Here is a 26,016-nt window from a genome sequence, read left to right as displayed (position 1 = left end):
ATATTCTATCTTAGTTATTAAGAGAGATCTTTTAACGGTACTTTGGGGAAGAGAGGTCTGGTGACGGTAGATACAACTACATCTGAGGGGCCTCATTTTTTGCATTCTCATCTTGAACCATCAGGCTTGAGTGTCAAGGTGAAGTCTGTTTTAACCAATAGCTAAGTAACGATGACCACCTTGTACATATTTATAGGATAAATCCTAGCAGGAGTTCCATATGCTTATGTAAAACTAGAGGCACATTTTTTTGCTACATGATCTAAACAAATTCTTCTTTTCCATCAAACTGCCTCTCTCACCATCTGTGCATGTATGTCATTGCAGAGGCATAAGAACTCCCTTGATGTCATTTAAAGTGGTATCATTTACATCCTTCTGATCCAGACAAAAAATATAATAGATTGGTATGCACTTGGATGGGAGACCACCAAGAATCCCTGGGGCTATAGAACAGACTGGGAAGAAGAAGGCAAAGTCAAAACACTTCTGTACTGTTGCCAAGGAAACTGCATAGATAGGTCCATGCAGTCATACTGCAAGCCTCATGGGAGTCTTTACCTTTTATCTTTTCTACAATTTTCTTAGCAAAAGAAGGGAGCTTTACAGCTCTCTACACTGCAGGAAATGAAAAATAACCCAGGGCCATTTTGCCAATGTATGGGGTAGCTGAATAAATTAGAAAAGGGGGAAATGAAGGGGAAAAAAAAAGTTTTCATAGGGAAGGAATACATTTGTTAACAATAAAAATGCATTCATCAGGGTCAGGGATAGTAGAGCAATGAGCCAACGTTTTCAGAAGTCTCATCTTTTTTCTTGCTTAATTATTGTTCTTCCCAGATAGAAAGTTTGCAGTCTGCAAAATCAGTTTCTAGAGCAGGCCTGCTGCGGTTTCCAGCATACATTGCGTGGCCTTGCAGTGATTTTATTAAACACTGGCTATCTCAGGAAATATCACACTACACTTTATAGGAATGAGTGAATGGGGAGTGGGTAGCTTTTCAAACTATTTTATTCCTCTTTGTATCAGCATGGAATTAAACTTTAAATGAAAAAAAAAATCGTGGGAGGAAAAATAAGTATTGTAGTTATACTAATTGTCTCTCCTAGAAGAACAACTGTGACGATGTCCCAATCTAAACAAGCCAACATATGAACACGCACACTGCTAGCAAAATCTGTAAGCATGGCATCTTGAAGCACACCAGTAGTTACCACCTTTAAATGCACCACAGCAACGATCACTTATGGAAGATTTCTCAGGGAATATAAATGACACAGGATAACCATCAGAAAGCATGGTAGCATATTAAAGCCAGACAGATTCATGCATTTCAGCCTATTTTGGTCAAGTTCCCAAAGCATTATCCTTTGTTAGTAAACAGCCAGAAAGCAATGAGGACACCCGTTTAGCATAGGAATGCTGGTGTGACGATAATGCAGGGCAAAGCTGGAACATAAAAACAGTCTTCATTAATGCCATTGACTTGGATAAGTCTCCTTCTGAAATGTTCAGCTTTTGAACTATAAATAGTAATGATAAAATGCAGCATGAATACATCACCATGTGAGATCAAGTGAAGTGCGATCACCATTCACAATAGTAGCTATAACAGCAAAGGGAATTGTGGAGCAAAGAAAAATCCGTCGCTCTGTCCTGCTGTTTCACTGTGGCATTAATCACGGACTTCTGCATTATTTGTTTGTTTGCTTAATTATTCATTTGTTAGATTGATATTCTACCTTATCATTTAAGATACTGTGCATCGAACTCTATAAGGTAGAGATGGTTAAAATTTAATAACTGGCCCCAAATCATCCGGTGAGATTCTGTAGCTGATGGTGGATTTGAACTGATGTCTTGTGTATCCTTATTCAACACTTAACCATTACATTATCTATCACTTGATTCCTGACTCGTAAATAAGTAAGTAAGTAATCTTTATTGTCATTGTACTTCTTGTACAATGAAATTAAATGCCACCCCAGTGCAGCTTTAAAAATATAAAACCATAGAACACATAAAACACATAACACACATAAAACACATAAACATGTATATATTTATGTATATATGCAGACAGACAGACAGACTGACTGACTGACTGACTGACTGACTGACTGACTGACTGGAGGCACTTCTACACAATAATTTTGTGCTACTTTTAAAGGAGTTCCAGACCTCTATGATCCTGTGAGATTGGCTATGTTCTCCAACACAGTCAATTTATTTCCAACTCAGCTGTGCCATATTTCAAACTGCAAACAAGTTCTGATTTTGAATTTTGTTCCAGCCTAGTTGGATCAGTTTCAGTTGTAATGGCAAAAACATTTTTTTTTCCCTTCCCCTCCAACAATTGCCATAGCTCTGCTGAGCTTGGGAGCAACTCTGTTTTTCTGTGCTCCTCCCAAAACCTGGTTTTTTGATGGGAATGATAGCTTAGTGGCTTTTCAGCTCCCTATCATAAGAAGTACTGGGATTTAGGGCAGGGGGTGGGTGACTGTACCACCCGACATAAAATAAAACCATTCCTTTAAAAAGGTGGTTGTGTAATCTTTCCTGAGAAAAATATGTTATGAAACCAGGGCAACTCTCCAGCTGCTCATACCCCATTTTTGGGAAAGGCACCTAAAAGTTCTTTCCAACTCTGAATACTTTGGAGGAAACAACTTTTTGGGACTCATTTCGCCCTAACCTTAGATTTAGCTTGGAGGCTGATTCAGCCTTTCTGAGCAGCTGTTAGAGAGGGGGCAGATGACTGTGCTCAGCAGGGAGGCTAGGAAAGGATGTGGGAGATTGAATGGCCCTCAGATTGTTCCAGTCTCCCTGTAATAAAAATCATTTGCATCTGAAAAGAGGGGAGCCATTTACTACCTAAAGCCGAACAAGGAAAGTCCGATGGAGCCTCAGTTACAGGAAGCTGCTTCACTTCAGCTGTAGGCGTGAGGCACGCAAAATGCTTTGTACAGCAGGGATAGGTTGAAAGATGCTGCATGCTAACTGCAGTTGAATTAGCTGTACTGAAATCTGAATATCTCACAGTCACAAGTTAAGCTCTCTGTTGTGTGCCGCAGATGAGCATTACTTGCCACTAATGGTTAGGCTTGGTCTTTCACTCACTTATACCTTTATTGCATTAAAGCAAAGGCATGAATGTGTTTTGGTTTCACACCTATAGCAGACACAGAGCCAGCACGGGGGCTTTTCGAGACTTGATCTCATGTAATAAGAGTAAGATGGACCACTATCTCCCCAATGCTATTTAAAATTAATATGAACCTTCTGGGAGCAATCATAAAGAGATTTGGGCAATTGCTATCAGTACGCTGATGATACCAATGCACTCTATTTCTTTATTTCATCTGAACTGGGAGAACTTGCGCATATCTTTTATTTTAGTGTGCAAATACATAGAACAGCATTAAAAGAGGCCTCAAAACCACTAAACGTAGAAACGTTTTAAAAGGGCTAGAAATTACATTATAAATAAAACAATTCCAAAAACGTTGACTATCTGGGCACTTCTTGAGCTGCACGTCCTCATGCTGTTCTTGGAGTCCTGGGGGTCCATAAATGAAGTCATGGCAAGATATAGATCGTGTAAGGAGACTGTTCTTGATCTGTGAAACAGATCTGGATGAGGTTGTTCCTTCTCTATCACAGTAGTCACTAGAAGCTCAAGACGTTTAGTCACAGGAATTTTTTTGGAAACTTTCAGATGGTGTATTTATTACAGTGGATTCTGGAAAGAGATAAATGAGCAGGTTTTTTTACTAGGCCATGCTTACCCTCTGTTATTAACCTATGTGATCCCATAGTTAAGAAATCAACTTATAGAGTGTCATAGTTTGCAACTGGCTACTGGAGGGGTCACCATCTCCCATATAAATCTGACATATCCCCAAGTCATTATCAGAAGCCCTCCTGGTATGTTTCTACTCACCTTGGCATGTAGAACCCCATTGGATACTGTTCCATTCCTATGGCCACATACTACCTTCTTTAATTCTTTAAATCTCTTTCTAGTGTGGTACACATCTGGGAGATATTTTATGTAATGAGATAAAGATATATAGAGACAAATAGAATGCATGATAGATGGGCCTTAACTAATCCAGCAAGGCTGTTATTATGATTTAAGGAAGAGATTCAAAACCTAAAATGCCTTAGACTTCACTTTAGATTAATGCAGATTAATACAACCAGAGAAAAGTTGAAGGGAGAACCAACAGCCAACTGTGATGTTCAAATATGTCATGTATGCACTAAGGTTATATAATAGCATGTAGATGGCTGATGGCTTGCATCTTAATAATTATGCTTGTTAATATACTCACTCCCTTTAAAGTCGAAAGGAAATATTTTGAGAATATAGGGAAAGAACAATTGGACAGTGGTTCTAATTTCAAATTAAGACTGGAGCAATATGTTACAGCCATCATCATATTCTTCATGTTTTGGAATACATGCAAGAAAATGTAATTGAGAATTATTTATATTTACTATATATTATTAAAATTGAGCAGAACTTGTCTTGTAGGGAAGGTAAGAGATGTCACTATCACTGTAGAATATATTTCTTCTTTCCCCTCTTTATGTTTCTTATATGGTATGCATATAAGAAATTACAGGAGGTTTGGCTAGAGTTTTGTTCTACATGCAGACATGCACACGTAGAAACACACACATACACACAACATATCTACACACATTGTATAGAGTATTCTGTCACACAAGATCCTATCTAAAGTCTGAAATAGTATAGTTCAAAGCAGACGGGGGTACTTCCATAGCATTAGCATTTCTACTTTTCTAATAATAATGTTTAAAGCAACCAAAAATGGTCTTAATGTCCTCAACATACAGAATAGTATTTGATTATTTTTTTCTTGCATTTTTATACTAGTTTCCTAACAACACAACAACAACTAAATATTCAGGAAGCATTTTCCACTCAAATTCAAACAAGTAAAACAGAAAGTTAAAACAATGAATTAAAAGCATGCACTAAAACCATGTTGAAGTGCTATAGAAGCACCAACAAGCCTTTTTGTAGGGTTGTAAAAGGGTGGGTGGAACAAACCAGGTTTGTTGTATTTTCAAAAAGAGTAACAAAGAAGTTGAAATAAATATGTACTGCTCTTAGACCCAGCCAGTGTACTGAGACTGGTCAGGACGAGAGGAGCTTTTGAAAGATGCTGTGTGGCAGGGTCCAAAATTCTGATAATGGAAAAGTAACGCTATAAAGTATTTTCATATAGAAGTAGATGTACATTAATGATTTTTCAATATTTACTTTATAAGGTCATTGGATGCTGCTTGTGGATATTATTACTATGGATTATTATGGATTATTCCCTTGAATATATGTCAAGAATAAGTCATGATCACGTTCAGCCAACATAAAAGCCCATCATCTTTGCTGAGGCTTTGCAGAGGCCAAATCAAAGATGAGGCTATTAGAATCCCAGACGAACATTAATCAGTTCCCACAGCTCTACAACATATTGCCAACCCTCAGCCCCATCAGCAGCAGCGACAGGCAAGGTACTGTGGCTCTTTGAGTGGCTTACTCTGCAATGCTCCTTTCTTTCAGAACAATGATTGGGCTTCCCAGGAAACCAGAAGATTGGTGTTGAACAGCATGGAGTTTTGATTGAATGCCTTGCTAAATCAGGCACAGTTGCCTTTCCCACCCAAAAGCATTCCTATTTCCCACAATTCAAACATTATTTGTCTCTGGTAAAAGGTAGGTATTACATTACATTTGTTTTCTTTTCAGTAATCTGCCGGTAGATTCAAAAGAGTCATAGGAAAAATATGAAAAAGAAATGCACTTCCAGTCATTATCTTCGCAGGCATACACCAGAGAGCAACGAATCAATGGAATTTAGTGGATCCATGCTGGTAGACCATTAGCACTGCTATTTCAAAAGCACAAAAGTTAATAAGCACAGGTCTTTATTCTATGATAATGAAGACTTAAAAAAAAAAAAAAGCTTTTGCATGACAAGCACTGGTGAAGACAAGAAAAGGCAAGTGGGAATCACAGTCACAAGTTAGATTTTGATTAGAGACCAGATCTTCTTGGGGAGGAACTCTGAAAGGAATATATCTTTATCCTAACATCAGAGGAATATAATTTAGAAGCCATTTCCAGTGTTGCTGTCTCGCTTATTTGTTTGTATTGTCATCGCAAGTCACACAGTGATTCAGATTGTATTGAAAAGGAAGCAAATCATACAAATCTTAGCTTGTCAAAGTGTTGGAGATGGAGAAGTCTAAGTAATAATTCTCTCCCCCCCCCCCCATTTCCAAGTGCCATTTTTAATCCACTTTCCAACTTTCCTCAAAGCAGTTTGATTACTCCAATTTAACTTCTGTGGCATCACTTCTCAGGTTTTCCTAGACTCGTGGGATACTGAAATGGTAGTCGGGTTTTGTTACTCTGCTCGCAGAATGGGAGTTGGGGGAGTGGGAGTTGTATGGAAACTGGAGAGATGTTGCATACCAGTATTAGACAAATGTACTGGTAGTCATAACTGCACTCAGAACTGATGGACTTTGAATATTGTCTTCAAAAGAAAGATCAATTTTCTGTTCAGCAAACTTGGGAAGCGACATAAGAATTGCTTGGCTGTGAGGCGGTGCCACTTCATCCAAGGTACAGAATATTCACCTAAGAGGAGATGCAAAAAATGCAGTCTAGGCACTGTGTTGGCATTGGTAGCCAGCCAGTACATTCAGAGATTTGAAGACAATACAAGTAGTCCTCATTTAGCAATTGTACAGCAACCGTTCACGGTTATGACAGTGATGAAAAAGTAACTTTGTGGCCAATCCTCACATTTATGGTCTGTAAAGCAAAGGAAAGCTAAAGTAAGATCATAAGCACAGTCGCAGTTTCACTTAGTGACCACTTTGCTTAGCTTCCCAATTGTGGTCGCTAAGCGAGGACTACCTCTAGGCTCAAACCAGGTTGGATGCTAAATCGTTTTTATTGAATAAATATTGAGTAATATTAAGAGAGTTACTGAGGAAAAGAAAAGGTATATCAAACTGCATCCTTTTTGTTTTTCAGGAGCCCCACAAATGACAGCAGACAGATCGCTCCCAGAGCTTGCTGACCTATGAATAGCATCTTCCAGAGTCTTTGGGTCTATCTGATATTCAAAGTATTTGAGGAATTTTGTAACTTTTTTATTCTTATTCAAAAGACAGAGTTAGAAACAATACAACATCTGGAGTGGCTTGGTGGAATATCTTGTTAGGACTTGGTCAAAACTCAGGCAAGATATTTTTAAATAAGACATTGCCTCTAGCATGTAACATCTGAAGAGGAGATGACATATCTTGTCAGTAACTTGGACAGTTGATCCTCTTCCAAAGATATTTTTATGTGAGACATTTTTTCTAAAATTCCACTACTCTTCCTTCACTCTGCAGGTGTCAGATTAGGGAACTCGTGTTATGCTCTTGATCTTAATTGTTACCAGTATTAACAATTAAGGTTAAAAAAAATGTGACTGGCTACATACAAATTGCAACAGCTTTTTAACCAATCCTTCTAAGCACGGAAATGGAATGTGGAGGAATTTACAATACAATGATGTAATTTACAAAATTTGCTAAGTAACCCTTTCTAAATGGAAATGTAAAGGAATTTCATATTATATGTACATAGTGAAAAAGTGGACAATACCACTATACCTCCTTGCTCTGTCTTCTACAATAACTCTATAGTGACCACATCTAGCCCATTGTTAAGCCCTACAAGGTAAGCAAAGTCAGGAAACAAAGAACACTTGGAATTCTGGAAAAGATCTTTACTGTTAGTAACACATAGGATTTTGAAAGCCTGTTAAAGCAATTCTTCAGCTCAACTTATACCTAGTCAAATTAAGGCAGATTTTCTCTGAGTTTTCTTTCTCATGCTCCGCCCTCCCCCAGGCTGAGGGGTGTCTTTTGCAATGGTCCCATTTCCCCTTCCACTTTCCCAGAGTCTGTCAGATGTTTCATCTCACCTACTAATATTCTTTCTCACAGGAGGATGGAGATAAATATTTGGGTTCCTTTTTATGGGGGTGGGGTGTTTGATGTGAAATGGGAGCCTTAAGCCTTGAAGATGCCTATACTGTGAAGGCACTTGGTATGGTCCTTAAGCCAACAGAAGTTCCATATCCTAGATCTATGAATATTGATAGGCCTGCCTTCAAATGGGTTATTTAAAGGGCCCAGAATCTTTCCTGTCCTTTCTGACAGCTTAGAAAAATCATGGACACATAGAATGAAGAAAGCATGATCCTCTTCACTGAAAGAGCCCATATAAATTATTGGTTTTGAAAATGATATGCTGGTGGTGAGGGATAGTACTGCATCTCCCGCACACAATCAGATTCTATTTTGAACCAAATGGTTTGAGAAAGAATTTTGAAAGAGCTCTGAATGGAATAAAATAAAATAAAAACATTTTGTAATGTTGAGATGACTTGTTTCTAGATCAAAAATTGGGTTATGCAATAATTAAACAGTTAAGTAGACAGGGATTCTACATTATTATTTTTTTTATGTAGCATTTTTTAAAGATTTTTTTAAAAAACTTAGATATGAAAAAATAATATTTTGGTTAAAATTAAAATAATTCTATATTTCCAATGAATTTAATATATTTGTACAGTATTATAATACCCTGCAAGGACATACAGTCTTATGCACTTATACAAGTATGAAATAAAAGCATTTAAAATAGAGAAATAATTGATTCGCAAAAGTGCTATGAGCTTATAATTTTAAAATGCTAAATTGTCTCTGCCTGAATTTATTTCACATTGACAATGGGAGCAGAGAGGAAGAGGAGGAAGCAATTACTGTGTGTAATAAGTTAAAAACCATCCAAAGGCTCAAACGTATTTAAAGTAAATTGTATCAATTAGTGCTTACACATTCTAATCCATAATGTCAGACATCTATATGCACTATAGTAAAGATACTGATAATTGTTGATGACTATATGGGCACATAATCAGTTAAGTCTGATCAATAAGCTTATCAGACTGCTTAGGAATGCTTAAAACCAAGATTAGCATGAAGTGTCTAATCAATAATTTAGCCTTTACTAATAAGAAAACCAGACACAACACTTCATGTAATCTTATTTAGTAAAAGCCACCTGAAGAATTATTTTCATTTTCTTTCCCTTCTCATTTAATAGGATTGTTACCCAAATTCATGGGGTGGCTTCTTATTAGCTTACATAAGAAATACACTTCAATGTCAAGTGTTTCCTAAAGAAACACTTCTTCCCTGTCACAGGCCTACAAAAACTCATTTTCTAAGAAGAAAGTCCATCATTTGAAGGCCAGTTGTGCCCCTCCAATTTCGACATCTGGACTTTCTCTGCTTCTCTAGTGATGACATTCAGTTACCTATCCTTTATAAGCTCTATAGGGGCATTTTTAGAAGATTGCACCAGCTAAGAAAATGCAGGAGAGCATAAAGGTTTTCCCATGTCACCAGCCTTCCATCACCAAATGTTTTGAAACCAGTTTAAAATGTGTCAAAGTTTAGTCTGGGCTGTTGGGAGAAATGCCAGGTGCTTTTGGACCACAGGATGCTTCGAGCTTGGGCATGTTTGTGAGCCTGGCAGACCACCAGTCAATCAGCACCAATAGCTGAACATAGAGAATTGCCATTCAATCTGTGCTTGCTTTCCAGATAGAAACTAGGTGCCTCGTACCCTGAGGTCCTGGCCAAAACTTACATGCCTTTCCCCTCTTCATACAAATAAAAGAGAATGGATTATTACAATTTCCCCAGTTTTGTTCTTGCCATGGTGGTAAACATCTCCTTTATTAATCCTAAGCCTGTTCTGTCAGAAATTCTGAGTCTGGTCTGCTTTACCTAATCTTGCGAGGACGTACTGGAAGACATGGGACTGCCAAGAATCCCGTCTCATGGGAGCTCAGGTAGCCTGCTCAAGCACAAAACAGTCCTATCTTGGTGCTCCTGAAGTCGAATTCACTGTTCTGAAGCCATATTTCTCCATCCATAGATGCAAAGTGCTACTGAGATATCTTGAAATTACTCACTGTCAAATGTCCTCATGTGATCATGGAAGGCACATGTTCCATGAGCCCTAGAACTGTGCCTCAAAGATAAGATGTTTTGCTGTATCCAAAGCAAACCTTTTGGTGCAACATTATAAATGTTGAAATAAGTGCCACCTGCTATATTTTTCACTGAGAGCTTGGATCCATGCACTTCAGCAGTTCCACTTCTGCAAAGTGCATTAATTTTTTTTTTTAAATCAAGAATCCCAATACGCCATTAAAAAAAAAAAAAGTATGGTCTTAATTAATTTGGCAATACAAAAGGAACCTTAACACTACTACTGGGAAAGTAACTAGGAATGCATGTCTCTCAAAAGGAGTTCAAGATACCCAAAATAGAAACAGATGTTAGTAGCAAAGTCTGAGAGCCAGTACTTCTCAGGACTGAGGTGTGCAGTATATCAGCAACCCATTGTTCAGCTTCAAGGCCATGAAGCAGAAGGCAAAAAGTTGGTAGAAATTTAGGAAAGGTAGGAAGCAGCAAAAGCCAGTGGTTGAGGAATCACAAACCAAGAGATGATGAATTGTAGTCCTGCCTTAGGCATGAAGCCAGCTGAGTGACCTGGGCCAGTCTCTCTCCCTCTCAGCCCTGGGAAGCAGGCAATGGCAAACCACTTCTGAAGTCTTGCCAAGAAAACTGCAGGGACTTGTCCAGGCAGTCACCAGGGGTCAACGCTCACTCAGAGGCACAAACAGACAGACAAAAAAGCAAACAGCAGCAATGGGTTTAAACTACTGTTGGTAAAGGAGTAGAGCTACACTCTCATGTTGATAGACACCAAATCATGCTAGTTTGCAACCTATTATCTAGTTGCCCTGTGTCAGATGCTTGGGAGACTTCAGTGGAGTTTGAGCCAAGCAGCTAAGTTAAACCATGTGAAGCTGTAGGGTGGAGATATCTTGGTGTGTCCTGGTCCAATCAGTCTGACATAAATGTAAGTTATGACATTAACATAAACACTGTTGGCTTCTTGGTGCTCCATGAGCCTGGTCGTTTGCTTGTAGATATTTTATTACCAACTTGGTAGCATCATCGGTGCTAGTGAGTTTCACTCATACTGATGATACTACCTAGTTGGATACTGAAATGTCTGCAAGCAAACAGCCAGGCTCATGGAGCACCAAGAACTGCACAGTTCAATCATGAGCTACAGATATTCAAATCCCTTCTTGTGGAACACAAGCCCTTTCACACTTATGGAAATGTCCTCCAAATTACTGAATCTCCCACATATTTGTTTCAAATGCTACATGACCTTTGTCTTACCTTCACTGACTTGACTTTAGATACTTTTAGGGTTTTTTAGTTTTTTTGTTGGTCTACATTCAGATGCATGGAAGCTAATACCAAGGTGAACAAGGAGATAGAGAAGACTAAAGCTGCTGATCAGAATAGAGGTTTAGAAATAGAAATAACAAGGAAAAAAACATGAAAAGAAGGTCTACAGTGCACCTCCAAGTAGACCAATGCCTTCTACAACATAATGGCCGTAGCTGAGATCTTTTTCTTTAACCTAATAAAAAATCTTTTGTACTGAAGAATCTTGGTGTCCAATGACCAGCAATAACAAGTAATACAAATGAAATTCTATTCAGGATGACTTATTAAAGGGAACCAAAAAAGCAAATATGATCTTTGTTTGAAAGGTGACATGTCTTATTCACCACCTTTCCCAAGCAAGCTGGCCTCTCCATTGTTACTGATTATACGTTTTATTATAATGAAGTTTGTAATAAATTGGAGTGTGAAGCTGGTTGAAAGGAGAAATGAACTCCTAGAGATGTGCTTCTGTTAGAAAAAAGAGCTGCTATTGTCCACTATTGTTCCAGGGTTTTTTTTCCCCCCTTTTCTTTTGTTATTAAATTTGAAGTGAATGCAATGTTTCTGAAAGGCTAGTCTGTCAGATCTGAAAAAGAAAATTCCTTACACCATCAAAAAGACCTGTAGAGCCACAACCTCCTTCTCTAATGTATCTCACAAATAAGTCCTCACCTTCATCTATCTACAACATTGTCTGTCTGTCTGTCTGTCTGTCTGTCTGTCTGTCTATCTATCTATCTATCTATCTATCTATCTATCTATCTATCTATCTATCTATCTATCTATCTATCTAATCTCCTACAAGAATAACACCACAGTTCATTAGAAAATTTCTATATTATTTTAAGAAAAAAAATGGATTTGTCCTTAGAAACAATTTGATAATAGATCATACCAGAGCAGGGGGAAGGTATGATTATAAGGATGTTTCAGCCCCATATCTGACAACTGGATGTCTGCATGAGACACATAAACAAAACATTAAGACAATAGTCTCCCTTGCTGTACTCCACAGACGACTGATAACATATTGCCTATGAGACTGGAACAATATGACTATTCATTAGGACCAACTAATCATTCCGTTTGGATTCAATCTCAAGATCATTTTCCTGAATCTTCAGATCAAGTTTCCAAACCTGATTTGGAGATCTATGTGTTGTGGTTCCTCAAAAACGTCCTGTCACTAAATCTTCAGTAACAATGTTGTGCAGTTAGAACTTCAGAAGAGAGATGGACCAGAAGCCTATATACACCTTTGTTTCTGCCATGCTTCTTTTTCACTTAACACTGGGGACATAAGTACACAAGGCTGAGCAGGGAATACCTTTCAACAGGTCAGCATCTGAGGTATTCATTTCCTCTGAAAACTACTGTAATTTAGAAGCGATCATGTGCAGAACTTTGAGAACTTATCTCAAAAATGTTAGTTTGCCGGCAGGGTCTCAGATAAAATCAGTAAAATAAATACATTTGCTTCCCCAGGTGGCATCAATTCCTGCACCTGGGAATATTTCTAAAGAAGAAACAGCCAGCCTCTTTGTTTTGTGGGTAAGATCAGGGCACTTAGTTTTACAAAGTTTTAGATACAAGTATTAGAAGAAACCTATAACACTGAATTATACTAAAATGTGCAAAAATACTACTATTCACTTTTTTTTCCTCAAGATGAAAGAGAGGAAATCTAAAAACAAGACTGTTATTTTTAAAAACTGCCTTAATCGTTCAATGGGCCTAAAGCAATTCTGTCCACAGTTAGCAGCTACGAAATAATAAAAGACATGGCCAGATCAACTAAGCAGCTAGGAACAAGAGCAATAGCAACAACAACAGATAATAACAAGACAACAGTATAATAAAACAATGAAGTCTGATGAATGATCTCTAAAACTGTATATACCTCCTGATTGCAAGTTATTTGTAAGATGACTTTGTATTTGCACATCACAGGATAGAAAGAAAACTGACAAGCCTGAACAGATTTTATTGCAATAGAAGATGAGTGGAGATTTTCATCTCATACACCAAAGGCCATTTGTAGTAGTATTGGGGCCCATTTAATGAGAAAGAGACTATCAGTAATCAATATGAGGCCATGCTATAATATACACGGATGCAACACATCCGTGTAGTCATAAGGAGAGCACTGAAATGGAACGCAAAGGATTTTTTATTTTTTTTTGAGACTTCAAAAGTGGCAGCATCTTAATTAGCAGAAGTTCAGAAAATCAAAGCACGGTTGCATTTGCAGCAATAAATAAGGAGTAAGAGGAGGTGAGAGAAGGCTTATATGAAAGGAGAGCAATACTCTCTTACAGTGATGGACTGTTCTTTGTGGGCTACAACATTTTGCTGCAGCAGAGGGCATCAACTGCTCTCTTGCTAGCCTGCCCATTAACCAAACCCCAGCCAGCCAGAAACAGCCTCAAAGCTTGGGATCCCTAGCTGGGATCCTGCAGAGCTGATGCTAAGAATTCTTTCCCGTGAATGAGGCCCTACTTGATACATCATGCTGGACTAAGTGATATCCCAAATGCATTTCCTTTCAGCCATTCTAAAACAGACAGACAGACAGACAGACAGATTAACAGACTGACTGACTGCCTGATAGATGTATAGATTTTGCTGGTAAAGTAGAGTAGAAAAGGAGAGAACAGCATTCTGTTCTGTCAGCTATCCAGTGTATAACTTTTCCACAACAAATGATGCCATCGTTCATTTAATCATTATAAAGAAATGTAAATTTCAATGTAAAAAGGTCAAACTAAATTATTTCCCCTGGTGCGGCACTTGCACCTTAGCTCAGCCGGGCGCTAATTCTTTTGTCTGCTTATTTGTTTGCTTTCAAAAAGCTCTTCCGATAAATCCGTCTGATATTAAATTCTTGTCTGTTTCAGAAAGTTCTGGTGAAGTTTTCTGTGCACATACAGAGACCAGTAAAGTCTGTTTCGTTCCACGGAAATTGATATTGGCATGAATTTTCAGAGAAGAGCGTGCAACCACTGACTTGCACTTTAGGAAAGTCCAGGAGAAGCCTCTATTCATGGTCCCATGGAAGCCTGTTTTAAAACCTACTTTTGAAATGTAATAGTAGATACTTCTACACCACCCATGTTTGCAACTTCCCCACATCTCAAAAAGCAGTTTAAAGCCAACCTGTAATCATGTTCAGTTCTATGGATCCCAGAATGCTGAGCACAATGCTGTGGTGGCTGAACTTCTGTTGGAAGGAGACAAAGGAATAGAAAGGAGAGATCAAGCAACTGTCCCACCAGTTGGGTCACAGACAACTTTTTAATTATGCAGATCTTCATACTATCAAAGCAAGAAGACTAGTTCTGTTGTGATTTCAAATGCAGTGCAGTTGTACCAACAACATATTGACACAGTTCCTGGATAGAGTTAGGTTACATGCTCAAAATTTGTGTGTATGTATGTATGTATCAAATTTGTCACCATCGATTTCGTTATTCATATATCAAATTGTCACCCCCATCTCGTTGAAAGGCAGTTTATACAAAAAGTAAAAACTATTAAAATACAATGTAAAACAATCTTAAATAAGTAATAAATATATAAATAACCTGACCTGGAATTAGTGCAAAGATGTCTTATCAAAGTTTGTAGAGGCTCACAATCACAGAAGGTCCACTCCATGTTTGTGTGTGTGTGTTTTTGTGTTTTGTGGGTGTATATTTGTCTAACACTTCAGTTTTAGCATTAGTGTTTCTTGCTTAATCTTTCTCTAGCCGTCCCTGAATAATGAAAATATTACTAACTTTTCTGGTTGTTGAATGTTGGTTCTCATATTCTCACTAGGAAACCTACTGCCACCATAAATTACATCTTTCTATATCTGACTAATAGCTCAAGTTGGCTAATCACTTTCAAAAATGGAAACCAAACCAGCGTGTGTCAGTTAAGATTGCATGCTCCCTGACTTATATGAATAAGGGCTATAATTTTTTTTTTTTAAGTATAACAAGAAATTTAAACTAAGGCATTCCCTCTTCCATCCTATTATAAATATTCCAGACAAATTTCTTTGACAATAATGAAATATATGAGTACATCAAAACTGCAGATATATGGGGCAGCAGGAGAAAGTGTACATATCAAATTATGGAGAGAGGCTTGCTGTTCTTTGACTTAGACTAATAAACCTGCCAAAGATATATGGTTTTATCTTCAGTACTACCCAAGAAATATTTCACTCATGGCAAAGTCTACTGTGCCTTCCAAGGTTGTCGCTTTAGAATAAAAAGGAGGGTGTTTAGAGCAACATCTCCCATGCGCCAGTAAGCTAAAAAGATTCATTGCTATGAGTAAGGAATTCTAAATGGCCATTCGTTCTATTTTTCTGCAATCGTACAATTACAATTGCAATTACAGAAATGCAAATCCTCACTGAGGGTAAGGCAGGGGCCATCAGAAGACTTTAAAATGTCACATTAGGAATGGATCCCGCTATTCTGGAACTTGATAGTCTTATCTGTGCAGCATTTTAGACAGGAAATAAGCATAAGGTTGGACTCAGATTAAGTCATCCTGTAAAATCAGCACAACCTACTGAAAAATTGCCTGCTGAAAAATCAGTGCAGCTTGCGAGTGTCCACTTAATACCTAGTGGCTCTCGGATACAATGTGGGAATGTCATGAAGAGGTTTTCACACTTTTTTGCCTAATTGAGCACATTGGAAAATTTGGAGAATTGTGTGGGGTATCATTATTAACTTTCTCCATGTTAACCAAGACTTGCCTTATTTTCTGTGGTTGTTACTGCTGTGGTTGTTGCTATTGCTGTTGTCACCCTTATTTTACCTCCCTTCTCCCCTCCCCACCCCCAATTCTGTGAAAGTTACTTACTTGGGCCCGAAGGAGAAGAGCACTTCTACAGTATGTGTGAAAGCTAATTGCTTTACAAGGAGGAGATGGCTGAAAGAAGGAAGAAAAAAAGTATTACAGAATTTTTTCCCAGTTTTCCAGATTCCTTGCCCTGCTCATCAGTATCTTGAAATTTCAGTGAGAAAAATTCTCCCACATTTTTCTCCCACAGATGAATAGTTATATTGTGTAGCGTATTAAGTGGAACATCTCACCTAACATGGACCAAGGATACTCTTAAAAACCTGCTATCAGTCAAGATAGACACTATTAGTTAGGTGAGTCTCTCTTGACAGCAGCATAAATTGAGGAATAGTAAGGAAAAAAAAAAAAGGTTTATCCATATCTGAAGATGCCTTATGTAACCCAGAAATGCCTACATTGATTGGTGACAATTTTACATGTACCCACAGGCACCAACATAGCCACACAAACCCAGAATCATTTGTTCAACCTGTTCAATTTCTTTTGAGATAGTCACCTGGCAAGACAAATGTTGTTAAAGCTGTTATGGCAGGCTAACTATGCTTCCTGGCTGTAAACATCTGCTCGTGATACTTAAGTTCATCAAAAGAAGTTTGATGCAATTAATGTATGCAGTTTTAATAAAACATACAAAACAGTAATTATGGTATATAATTACTGTATAATGGTATAATTAAGTTCCAATCATACAATTAAAATGGGCTACGTAAAATTCTGGCTTTGAAACAATTCAGTGTTCCCTCTCTTTTGGCATTAAGAGCTTTTATCACTTTGATACCACCATTTCCTTTATTGAAACATGCATAGAACACATTGTCCCCTGTTAAATAAAGAGAGCTTTTATGTAGTTCATCTGTTCACTGTGCATAGGTTTAGTATCCTCATATTCTTTGTTATGTACCAAGATGTACAAATCATTGCAATTATTCCATCAGTGCTAACATCCTCTTAGGGTTTCAGAACAGGCATGAATTTGGTCAGAACCTTCAAAGGAAGACTAGATGACAGTCTGCGGGAGATGGGCAGCATATAAATTAAATGAATGAATGAATGAATGAATGAATGAATGAATGAATGAATGAATGAATAAATAAATAAATAAATAGTCACTTCCAAAGAAAATTGCTCCCCTTCCTTCTTTAGCTTCCCAGGCTAGATCTATGGAGTAGTACACAACTCCGTTGAACACAAATTGGATTTATCTGCAGACGATTTAAACCTCACACTACTATTCCAGTGTTGATGCAAATGATAGTTGCCTTTAGTAAAATAGCAGGATACTCTGTTAGCTGGGTATAAATATATAACTTCCTAGGCTAACCTATATTTCTGGGGATTTTAGATGGTCTCCTATTTAAGTGCTAACCAGATCTGAACCTGTTCAGCCAAGATGACCTTGGTGCTGCCAGTTGCTGAGAGGTTTAAACAATTCCAACTAGAGGAAGCTAGAAATAAAGTTTGTTGAGTGTAGCTTTTTAGATGCAATGAACTTTAACAACTTGGACAAAGGTGACAAACTTCATGATTGATTTTTTTTTTTTTTTTTTTTAGGATTCTGGATTGTTCGATGCTTACTACAGGATGCAGTTGTTAAAGGCATATTATTTACGTGTAGAGGGATTTTTTCCCCTCCAGTTTAAGCAGCTTTATAGACACTTCTCCTTGATCCAATTATCCAACTATTCAGCAAGGCACAGAAACAAAATAACTGTGCTTCCTTTGTTCCAGTCGGTGCCTTTGGCTTCTCCTGGCTGTGTTGTCCTTCTTTAGGATAAAATGAAACTTAAATAGGAATGTTAAGCTCTCTGGATGAGATACAGTATAATAGTTATTGACAAAGGGACAACAGTTAAGGTAATATTCCTTTTGACCATTCTTGCATCTTTATTTCACCTCTTTCCTGATAACATAAATTGTATATTATCCTTGTTGCACACAGAATATTGCATGGACTACAATTGGGTAGTACTTCACAATCAACATTACAAAACATGCATATTTAAAGATTGGTTGTGGAAAGGTAAAGAAATGAGGAAATGAGGCAGGCAGCCTACCAATGTATAATGTGAACCAAAGCAGTTGGAGTTTTGCAGAAGGCAGCAAAGACTAGAAATGTTAAGCATGACTTTCATAGAAGAAATAGGTACTCAGCAGAAAGAAAGAATAGCTCACACACACACACACGCACACACACACAATAACATTCCCATGTCCACTAAGTAACTGTAAGTATGAAATAAAGCAAGGGAGGTAAGAATGATTATCTCCTTGGAATAGGTAAAAAAATAGCTTGCTGTACTGAATGTTCCCAAAATATAGTACCCTCCAGTTTAACTGAATTTCAACTCCCATGTCCAACACATTGGCAAGGCATCTTGGCTTTCAAAAGTGTAATCCAGCTGACTATTCCTACATTTCATCCTTCTTTACAAAGAAAATAAAACTTTACATTGTTGTCATTTTATTGTTGTTAACATTATTCCCCATACTACCAATTTCCCAATATAGAAACATTCCAGATATCCCTATATTATTATAGACAATAAAAGCTTTAATAAAATGGAAACAATATGCTGTACTTAAATGTTTAGTTTTATATAGCCTCATTAGGTGTCTGATTAGATTTTCACTGCATATAATTTATATCCAAATCAATTTTCCTTAAACTCAAAGAAAATTAATAAACAGGATGAGTAGAGAGTTTGATGCTATTGTTTTGAAAATTTTGTAATATTTGGCCACATGAGGCACAGAATTCATTTCCAGCAATAGCAGAATGATATTCATTATTACATTAAAGAATTGTTGCTCACAAAGTAAATATAAATGAGAAAGATCTAAAACAGGGTTTTATAATTTAAGTTTCACCTTGATGTAGATGAAAGGGAGCCTTGTGAATAACACTGAATCCAGGAAATTTTAAATAATTAGACTATAGATATTATATTCAGTTCATAGAATCATTATTACCTCGAGAGGTCTTGAGATATTATACTTAAATTGGTCATTTTTGGTGTTGCAGCATGTCCAGGGCATATTCCTATGACAGTAGCTATGCTTCTAAATTAAAGAAAAGTAGTTCAGTTTGCAAATTCATCCAGAAGATAACACTTGGCTGAATCACAAAGTGTCATACCGATAGTTCTGCTTCCAGTGAAAATATTAAATGAGAGTCCATGTATTCATGGTCAGCCTATCCTTATTTTAAACAAATGAAAAAGTGGTATTTCTGTCTACTAGGCAATCATTGGCCATCAATTGTCAAAGAATGGAATCTATTTTCTCCCCAAATGCACTCATGTAATTCCAGTGTAACGATGCTATTATCAATAAGTTTGCATCAATCTGGATTTGTCAGCATGACTGCATCAACATAAGCAGAGGAACATCTCGATGTACACAGAACAGCTGTTGCCAAGAATTCACAAGAAGTGTACAACACGCCTATTGCCACCTTAGGTCAGCTTCACATCCTCTCAATCATAAATCTGTTCCCACATTAGAGTGATTTAAACAATAAAGAAAAAAATGTACTTATTCTCATATGCAGTTCTCATGCCTAGTGCACTGATACATTTTTGCCTGCATTTCCCCCTAAAATAATTATTTTGGTGTGTCTTTCTCTAATAGATTAACTATATTATAAAATTCAGGGAAATATGTGGTATGACTAACAACTATATCCTTATCTAAATTATGTTGCTTCACTGAAAAATGTAGAGGAAATAAAATTCTCCCCCATTCTTAGTCCTCTCTGTGAATGCTAATAAATATAGAATTGATTACAGTGGAATAGAATCTGCCCATATTTATCATTATAAATCATACAGAAATCCATCTGTAGAGTATAGCATGTCAGTGCACTAGTTGGTTTATGAAACTCCAAGTGCTGTTGCTTAGTTTTTCAAAGTAGGACTGAGAAATTCCATTTTCCAAACTCCAACCTGTGCTAACCAGATTTGCATTTTCTAGACTACTGAAAATTAGTTCCCCATGGCATTTAAATCATTTGACACAAGTTCTGGTTCAGAAAAGTAAATATCAAAGTGCTTTCAAAAATATGAATGTTGAAATAAATATATACCTATTAGACATTATGCATTTGAGAAATCTAGATTTTCACATTTATATACAGTATGTCATCAATTTTTGTGTGCATGTAGCTTGTTGTGCTTTTGAAAAGTCATCTTTTTATCTCAGTTGGAGGTAAACATGCCAAAATATGCTCATTCACCCTGTAGAAGGATGCAGGAAATGATCAGCATCTGATTTATCAGCCCATTCTAAATTCTGAAAGAAAATCTTCAGCTAAAGTACAGTCAGGGTCTGTATTTTAACTCTTTTGCAAATGTGATTTTATATGATTTTAGCTTGCATGTGACATGCAAAGTTAACAAAAGATAATAAAAATGCATTCTTTGTAAAATCCTATGTACTGTATATATAAGAGCTACTATTAAAATACATCAATCTTAAAGGAAATCAACCCTGATTGCTCATTGGAAGGATCGATAATGAAGCTCAAGCTCAGATATTTTGGTCACCTAATGCGAAGAGAGATCTCTTTGGAGAAGACCCTCATGCTGGGAAAGATTGAAGGCAAAAGGAGAAGAGGACGGCAGAGGATGAGATGGTTAGATAGCATCACTGAAGCAATGAGCATGAAACTGAGCAAACTCAGGGAGGCAGTGAAGGACAGGAAGGCCTGGCGCAATATGGTTCATGGGGTCACGAAGAGTCGGACACGACTTAACGACTAAACAACAATTAAAATACAATATATACATGTAGGATTTCATACAGTGTGCACATCCTGTTAAATGACTCCAACAAGTATGGTAAGAAAGGTAATTGTGAGCTGGGATATTCTTGACAGAAGGAAGACAGGGACAGCCTCAGTTTCCATCAATGGCTTCAATTCTTCCAGCGGAGTTATGACTGGCAGTTATACAGCTCAGATTCCGTTGGCTTCTGTCCATACATACATGCCAGCACAAGTGCATGGAAGAATTTAGTAAGGTGAGCCATCTCTTCGATATCACAACATCCACTTGAATTTCTGTGCCTGAGTAACTGTGTAAATGGTTTATTTATAGAATTCCTTATTTACCAGTTGCGTAGAGAGATAAAGAGATAAATTCAAGGGGAAGCTGAGAATATTTATATTCACCTTGATATTTGATACTCCATAATGACAGTGTTCCTCTGATCATTGGCGATAGATAGATAGATAGATAGATAGATAGATAGATAGATAGATAGATAGATAGATAGAGTTTTATTGTATTCAGACTGTATTACATTCAAGAAGCATCAAATAATTAAAATAATTAATAAATACCTAATATTAACAAGCTATCAGTATTAAGGTTATTAATTGCAAGGGAGAATCTTACACCATAAGAAGGTAATTTAATGTCTTCAAGTCAGAAAAGATCACTATGTTTCCATTTCACATGGCTTCATCTACAAGTCTGCCTCTTCCCATTTCCAGACTAATGAGCATTAAAAAGAAAGAAAGAAAGAAAGAAAGAAAGAAAGAAAGAAAGAAAGAAAGAAAGAAAGAAAGAAAGAAAGAAAGAAAGAAAGAAGCCACCCATGAATATAATTAAGCTAAGTAGGATGGACCTGGCTAATACCAGGATGGACTACCCCTGAATTTCAAGCTGATGGGCTAATTTGGGAAATCAGAAAGAAAATCTCAGTTGAGACAATAGCAAACTACTTCTGCAACCCTGCCAAGAAAACTGCTTGAATGCAGTCACCAACAGTCGAGTCTGACTCATGGACATCATTACTTTTATCTTTGCATATACATTCCTACTCATTTTCTACACTTCTTTTCCATGCATTCTGTACATTTAGAAGTTGTCAGAGCTGCAAATTATTTTTTGTTGTGGGTATCCAGTCAATTTTGGGATGGTCAGAAATACATATCTTTCAGAATTATTTCTTCAAGCAAACCAAGGACTGAGCAAAGTGATCATGAACTGAGACGTTAAATCCGTATTCACAAGTTCTTTAAACTACCTATAAAGAGATAGGACTTAGGCGTCTTTGCTTCTGCTGCATCAGATAATTTAAGAATGAAGGGCTTTGGTTTGTTTGTTTGTTTGTTTGTTTGTTTGATTGCTTGCTTTTAGGAGCTTCCCATGATGCTGGTTGATAATTCATGGACTACACACATCATGTGCACAAGCATACATTCATGCACAAATGTACACACAGATACACAAAGCTTCTCAAATTCAAGCCACCCTATGTCTTCACTCTTGATATCTGTGCTTACTAAAGTTGATTGATTGATTAATTGATTGATTGATTTCCCAGTATACCAAACTCCCTAGTTTCCCTTGTGAGTGGGTTCTGTGATTATCATTAGACCATTAATCAAGAACCAGAGTTCTGGAAAAGTCCTGTTCCTTGAAAAAGGAGTGATTGGGTTCCTATGTTGGAAGAAACTGATGGTAACCAGAAGCAGAAGCTTACGGGAAATAAGCAGTTTTGGGCAGCGCTAAGTGGGCAACAACAGACATTTCTGCATGTTCATATACATGATAGCAATACATGTATGTACGTGTTTGGATGTATGCCTGGAATATAACTGGAGATCTCTTCTGGCTGACAGATCCCTGAGACTGAGGAATATATGTGCACCAAGACAATTTATTTATTTCAAAAATCATATCCTTCCCATAGCATTAAAGCTTTTTAATGAAATATGTAACTAATACATCTGTTGCCAACAGATGCAAAAATAGCTATTGGATCACATGGCTTTGAAGAGAACTGGCCAGTTGGAAATCTCTGTGTTCAGAAACTTGTACTTGAACAGTCTGGAAGAAATTTAAATTTAAACTGATTTATATGGCCAGCCATCTTACAAATGTGACTTTGGGCAGCTGACAAGGATTGAAAGAATACTATACATACACACACACACACACACACATATATATATACACATTTCCCAACAAACTAAAATGCAATGCAGCTGCAATTCACATGTGTCAGACACTTCAGATTTCCTTCTATTTTGCTACCACAATTGCTGGTGACCACTGGATGCAAGACAGACTAATCCCCAAAGTGGTTACCAACAAAATATGAACCAACAACCAAATCCCCAAAGAAATTTGCTCTGAAATCTCCTTGCACAGAAATTTGGTCTAAGCTTGTTTTAAACAAATACCTGATTGTCTGTCTTGTGATGATCCTTGTTGTTCTTTGCATGAATAATCTTCCTCTTAAAATTGCTCCCAAATGGCACTGTGCCCTCTACAGTCCTGTCATTGGAGAGGAATAGCAAATGCAAAGGTTGTTTGCTTTGTTTAAACTCCTGCTGGGCTGCCTGTCTCCTGTATCAAAGCATAGCCTGTGAATATGATTTAGCATATTGTTCGCACTTTCAAAGACTCCAGCTTGGTTCACAGAACAAAATACTTTCAGGCATTGCTTTCATTGAAAGTGATGCATTTCTCAGAATAATAATAATTGTTCTATTCCTTGATGAACACATGATGTTAGAGTGAAAAACTTGGATAAAGTTCAACACAGTCACAAAGTATAAAGATTTTAAGGACATTCAGCCATCATTTTGAATGTATAAAAAACTGAGGGGAAAGCCTACTTGCATGACTATATTAAGGACAATTTTCGTTTATCTTTAGTTGCCTAAACAATCTCAAGTAAGGCTGCAGTGGTGACTATAGAAAATGAATTTCTGGTTTTCTGCAGAGAAAGCACACCGTTATTTAAGGAATTCAGCATTTGTAAATTTTCATACCAAATAACCTGCTCTTGTTTGGAGTAAAATGCATTTGAAATTCAACAAATCATCAGGACTTCTGATACACCAATGCAGTTCTCAACAATTCAAACATTAAAACATGCATTGAAATATTCGTTTTTGATGTAAAAATGTTTTTGAATTTGGAATTTGAGAGAAAATGCACATTTTAATACATTTTTGAGGTGAAATGTATAGTTGAATATCTATCCTTGGAGTTTATCCTCAATAGATGTAGATGAATGCAGAAACAGATCACAAGACAGCTACTATTTGTTTATTTTTTCAAGGAGGAGGCAACAGTGGTAAGCAACAGAAAAATGCATAATTTTTTATCTCTGAATCTCTATTGAAAAGAATAAGAGCACAGAAACTGACCAAAATGCAGTTTAAGTCTAGGTAAGAAAAATAAGAAAATATTTTTATTACGCAGTAGCTGCTGAACGGAGAAAAAAAATGAGATGGGTTTGTTTCTCAATTTTTTGATGGTCATAAATGAGGGTTTTGCTCTGTTTTGGGGGTATTTTATTTATTGATTTGTAAAAAGGATGCTTCTCCATTGCAAGTGAATTGAACTTGTGAAAAATCTGGGCTCTTAAAAGTTGTCACATCATCTAGCAGAAAAGCTTTTAGGGCAGGCTACTTATCTTATGGCACACTGTGATTGTGACTTTTCAAGGGCTGATCGGCCTTCATGTTCTATTTTTATTGTCTCAGATAAGTTAGACGAACTATTTCATCTTTCATGGGCTGAACTTCCAAGATCTCTTACTTTGTGCATGTCAGTTACTTAGATCAAGATTCAGAAAAGCTTCCTAAATCCAGAACAGAAGATTTTCCAAAACTTTATTTTGAGGGCAAGGCTCACAGATTTGAAAAGTATTAGGCTCAAAACTAGGAGTTTTTTAGAACTTTAGAACACTGTCTATACTACTTTCTGGGTAGTGAAAAAAAATCTTTGCTATGATCACTGAGATGTTGCTAGCGATCACATGTGGATGGTCCACAGATCACAGACGGGCCAACTTCAAAGGCCTTTCTGGCTAGCTACTGTGAATATCTGCAACTCCTTCACACTGCCATTGCTGATATCTCCCTCCATCACTAATTTACTATATTGATGTGCTGGCTTTGTCCCTGCTTCTATTGTTCTACTTCTCAACTCAAACTCTAACCCTAGCTCTTCCCAACTTCAATGGAATTTCCATTGCTGCAGATTAGAAGTCACTATTTCCTTCCACTCACAAACAGCTAGGAATCATGAAGTAAAAGCTTGTCTCCCTCAAAATCCTAACCATAATAACCATAAACCCTGTCAATCTCTCCAGTTTCTGTCCCCCTGCATATGGTGTATGTGTCGGGGGAGGGAGAGAGAGCATATGGCATGACCCCTCCAACCAGATTTGATCATTCATGTACCCATCAAACCCCATTTTTTTCCCCAAATCACATATTAATAATATTTGTATGTAGTGTTGCTTGTGGGTTTTGCTCTCTTTTACATGTCTTTCCAAACTGAAAGTTCTTCCTAGAAATATATAGCCAACCTCTTAGTCTTCTGCCCCCTTGAACTCCCAAAATGGCATGGTGAAAGGCTAAAAGAAAATGCAGACCACATTAAAAACCCTTCACCCCCTTTGGATCACAGCTAAGCCTTTTCTCTCTCCTGCTTGTTCTGCTTTGATATCCCCTCTTTTCCCAAAACAAATCTTGTTCCTGATGCCTGTGACTTTGCCGAAAGGAGAACTCCATGTAACACCTCTCAAATGAAAGCTCCCTTTCCAAAGCTACAAAGGGAAATTGTTTTTATCACCTCTGTTTCTCACACAGTATTTTCTAGAAGACCTTGGCCACCAGGGACCAGTGACATAAAGTTGTAGCACTGGCACCTTTCTTTGTCACATTCTTGTTCCATTTCTCTATTTTT

The 26,016-nt window shown here is 37.2% G+C and overlaps 1 protein-coding gene across 1 annotated transcript in view; it reads right to left on the bottom strand.

Annotated features, from left to right (window-relative positions):
• The window catches only part of LOC148216168 (uncharacterized), a 43,288-nt gene extending 17,284 nt beyond the window's left edge, over positions 1-26,004 (bottom strand). Inside the window, exons 1-4 of the mRNA XM_088139516.1 lie at positions 25,916-26,004; positions 23,493-23,658; positions 16,298-16,366; positions 14,588-14,651 (exon numbers count right to left, since the gene is read on the bottom strand). Coding sequence (XP_087995642.1) covers positions 14,588-14,651; positions 16,298-16,366; positions 23,493-23,658; positions 25,916-26,004 — 388 coding nt within the window. The remainder of the gene's footprint in view (positions 1-14,587; positions 14,652-16,297; positions 16,367-23,492; positions 23,659-25,915) is intronic.
• Positions 26,005-26,016: the final 12 nt, after the last annotated feature.

This window comes from Python bivittatus, unplaced genomic scaffold (assembly GCF_059951505.1).
Source record: "Python bivittatus isolate LINGU-HERP-01145 unplaced genomic scaffold, Pbiv_v1 ctg000210_np1212, whole genome shotgun sequence".
NCBI lineage: Eukaryota > Metazoa > Chordata > Lepidosauria > Squamata > Pythonidae > Python > Python bivittatus.
Note: the sequence above shows the minus strand (reverse complement) of the source record. Positions and strands in the feature narration are given on the sequence as shown.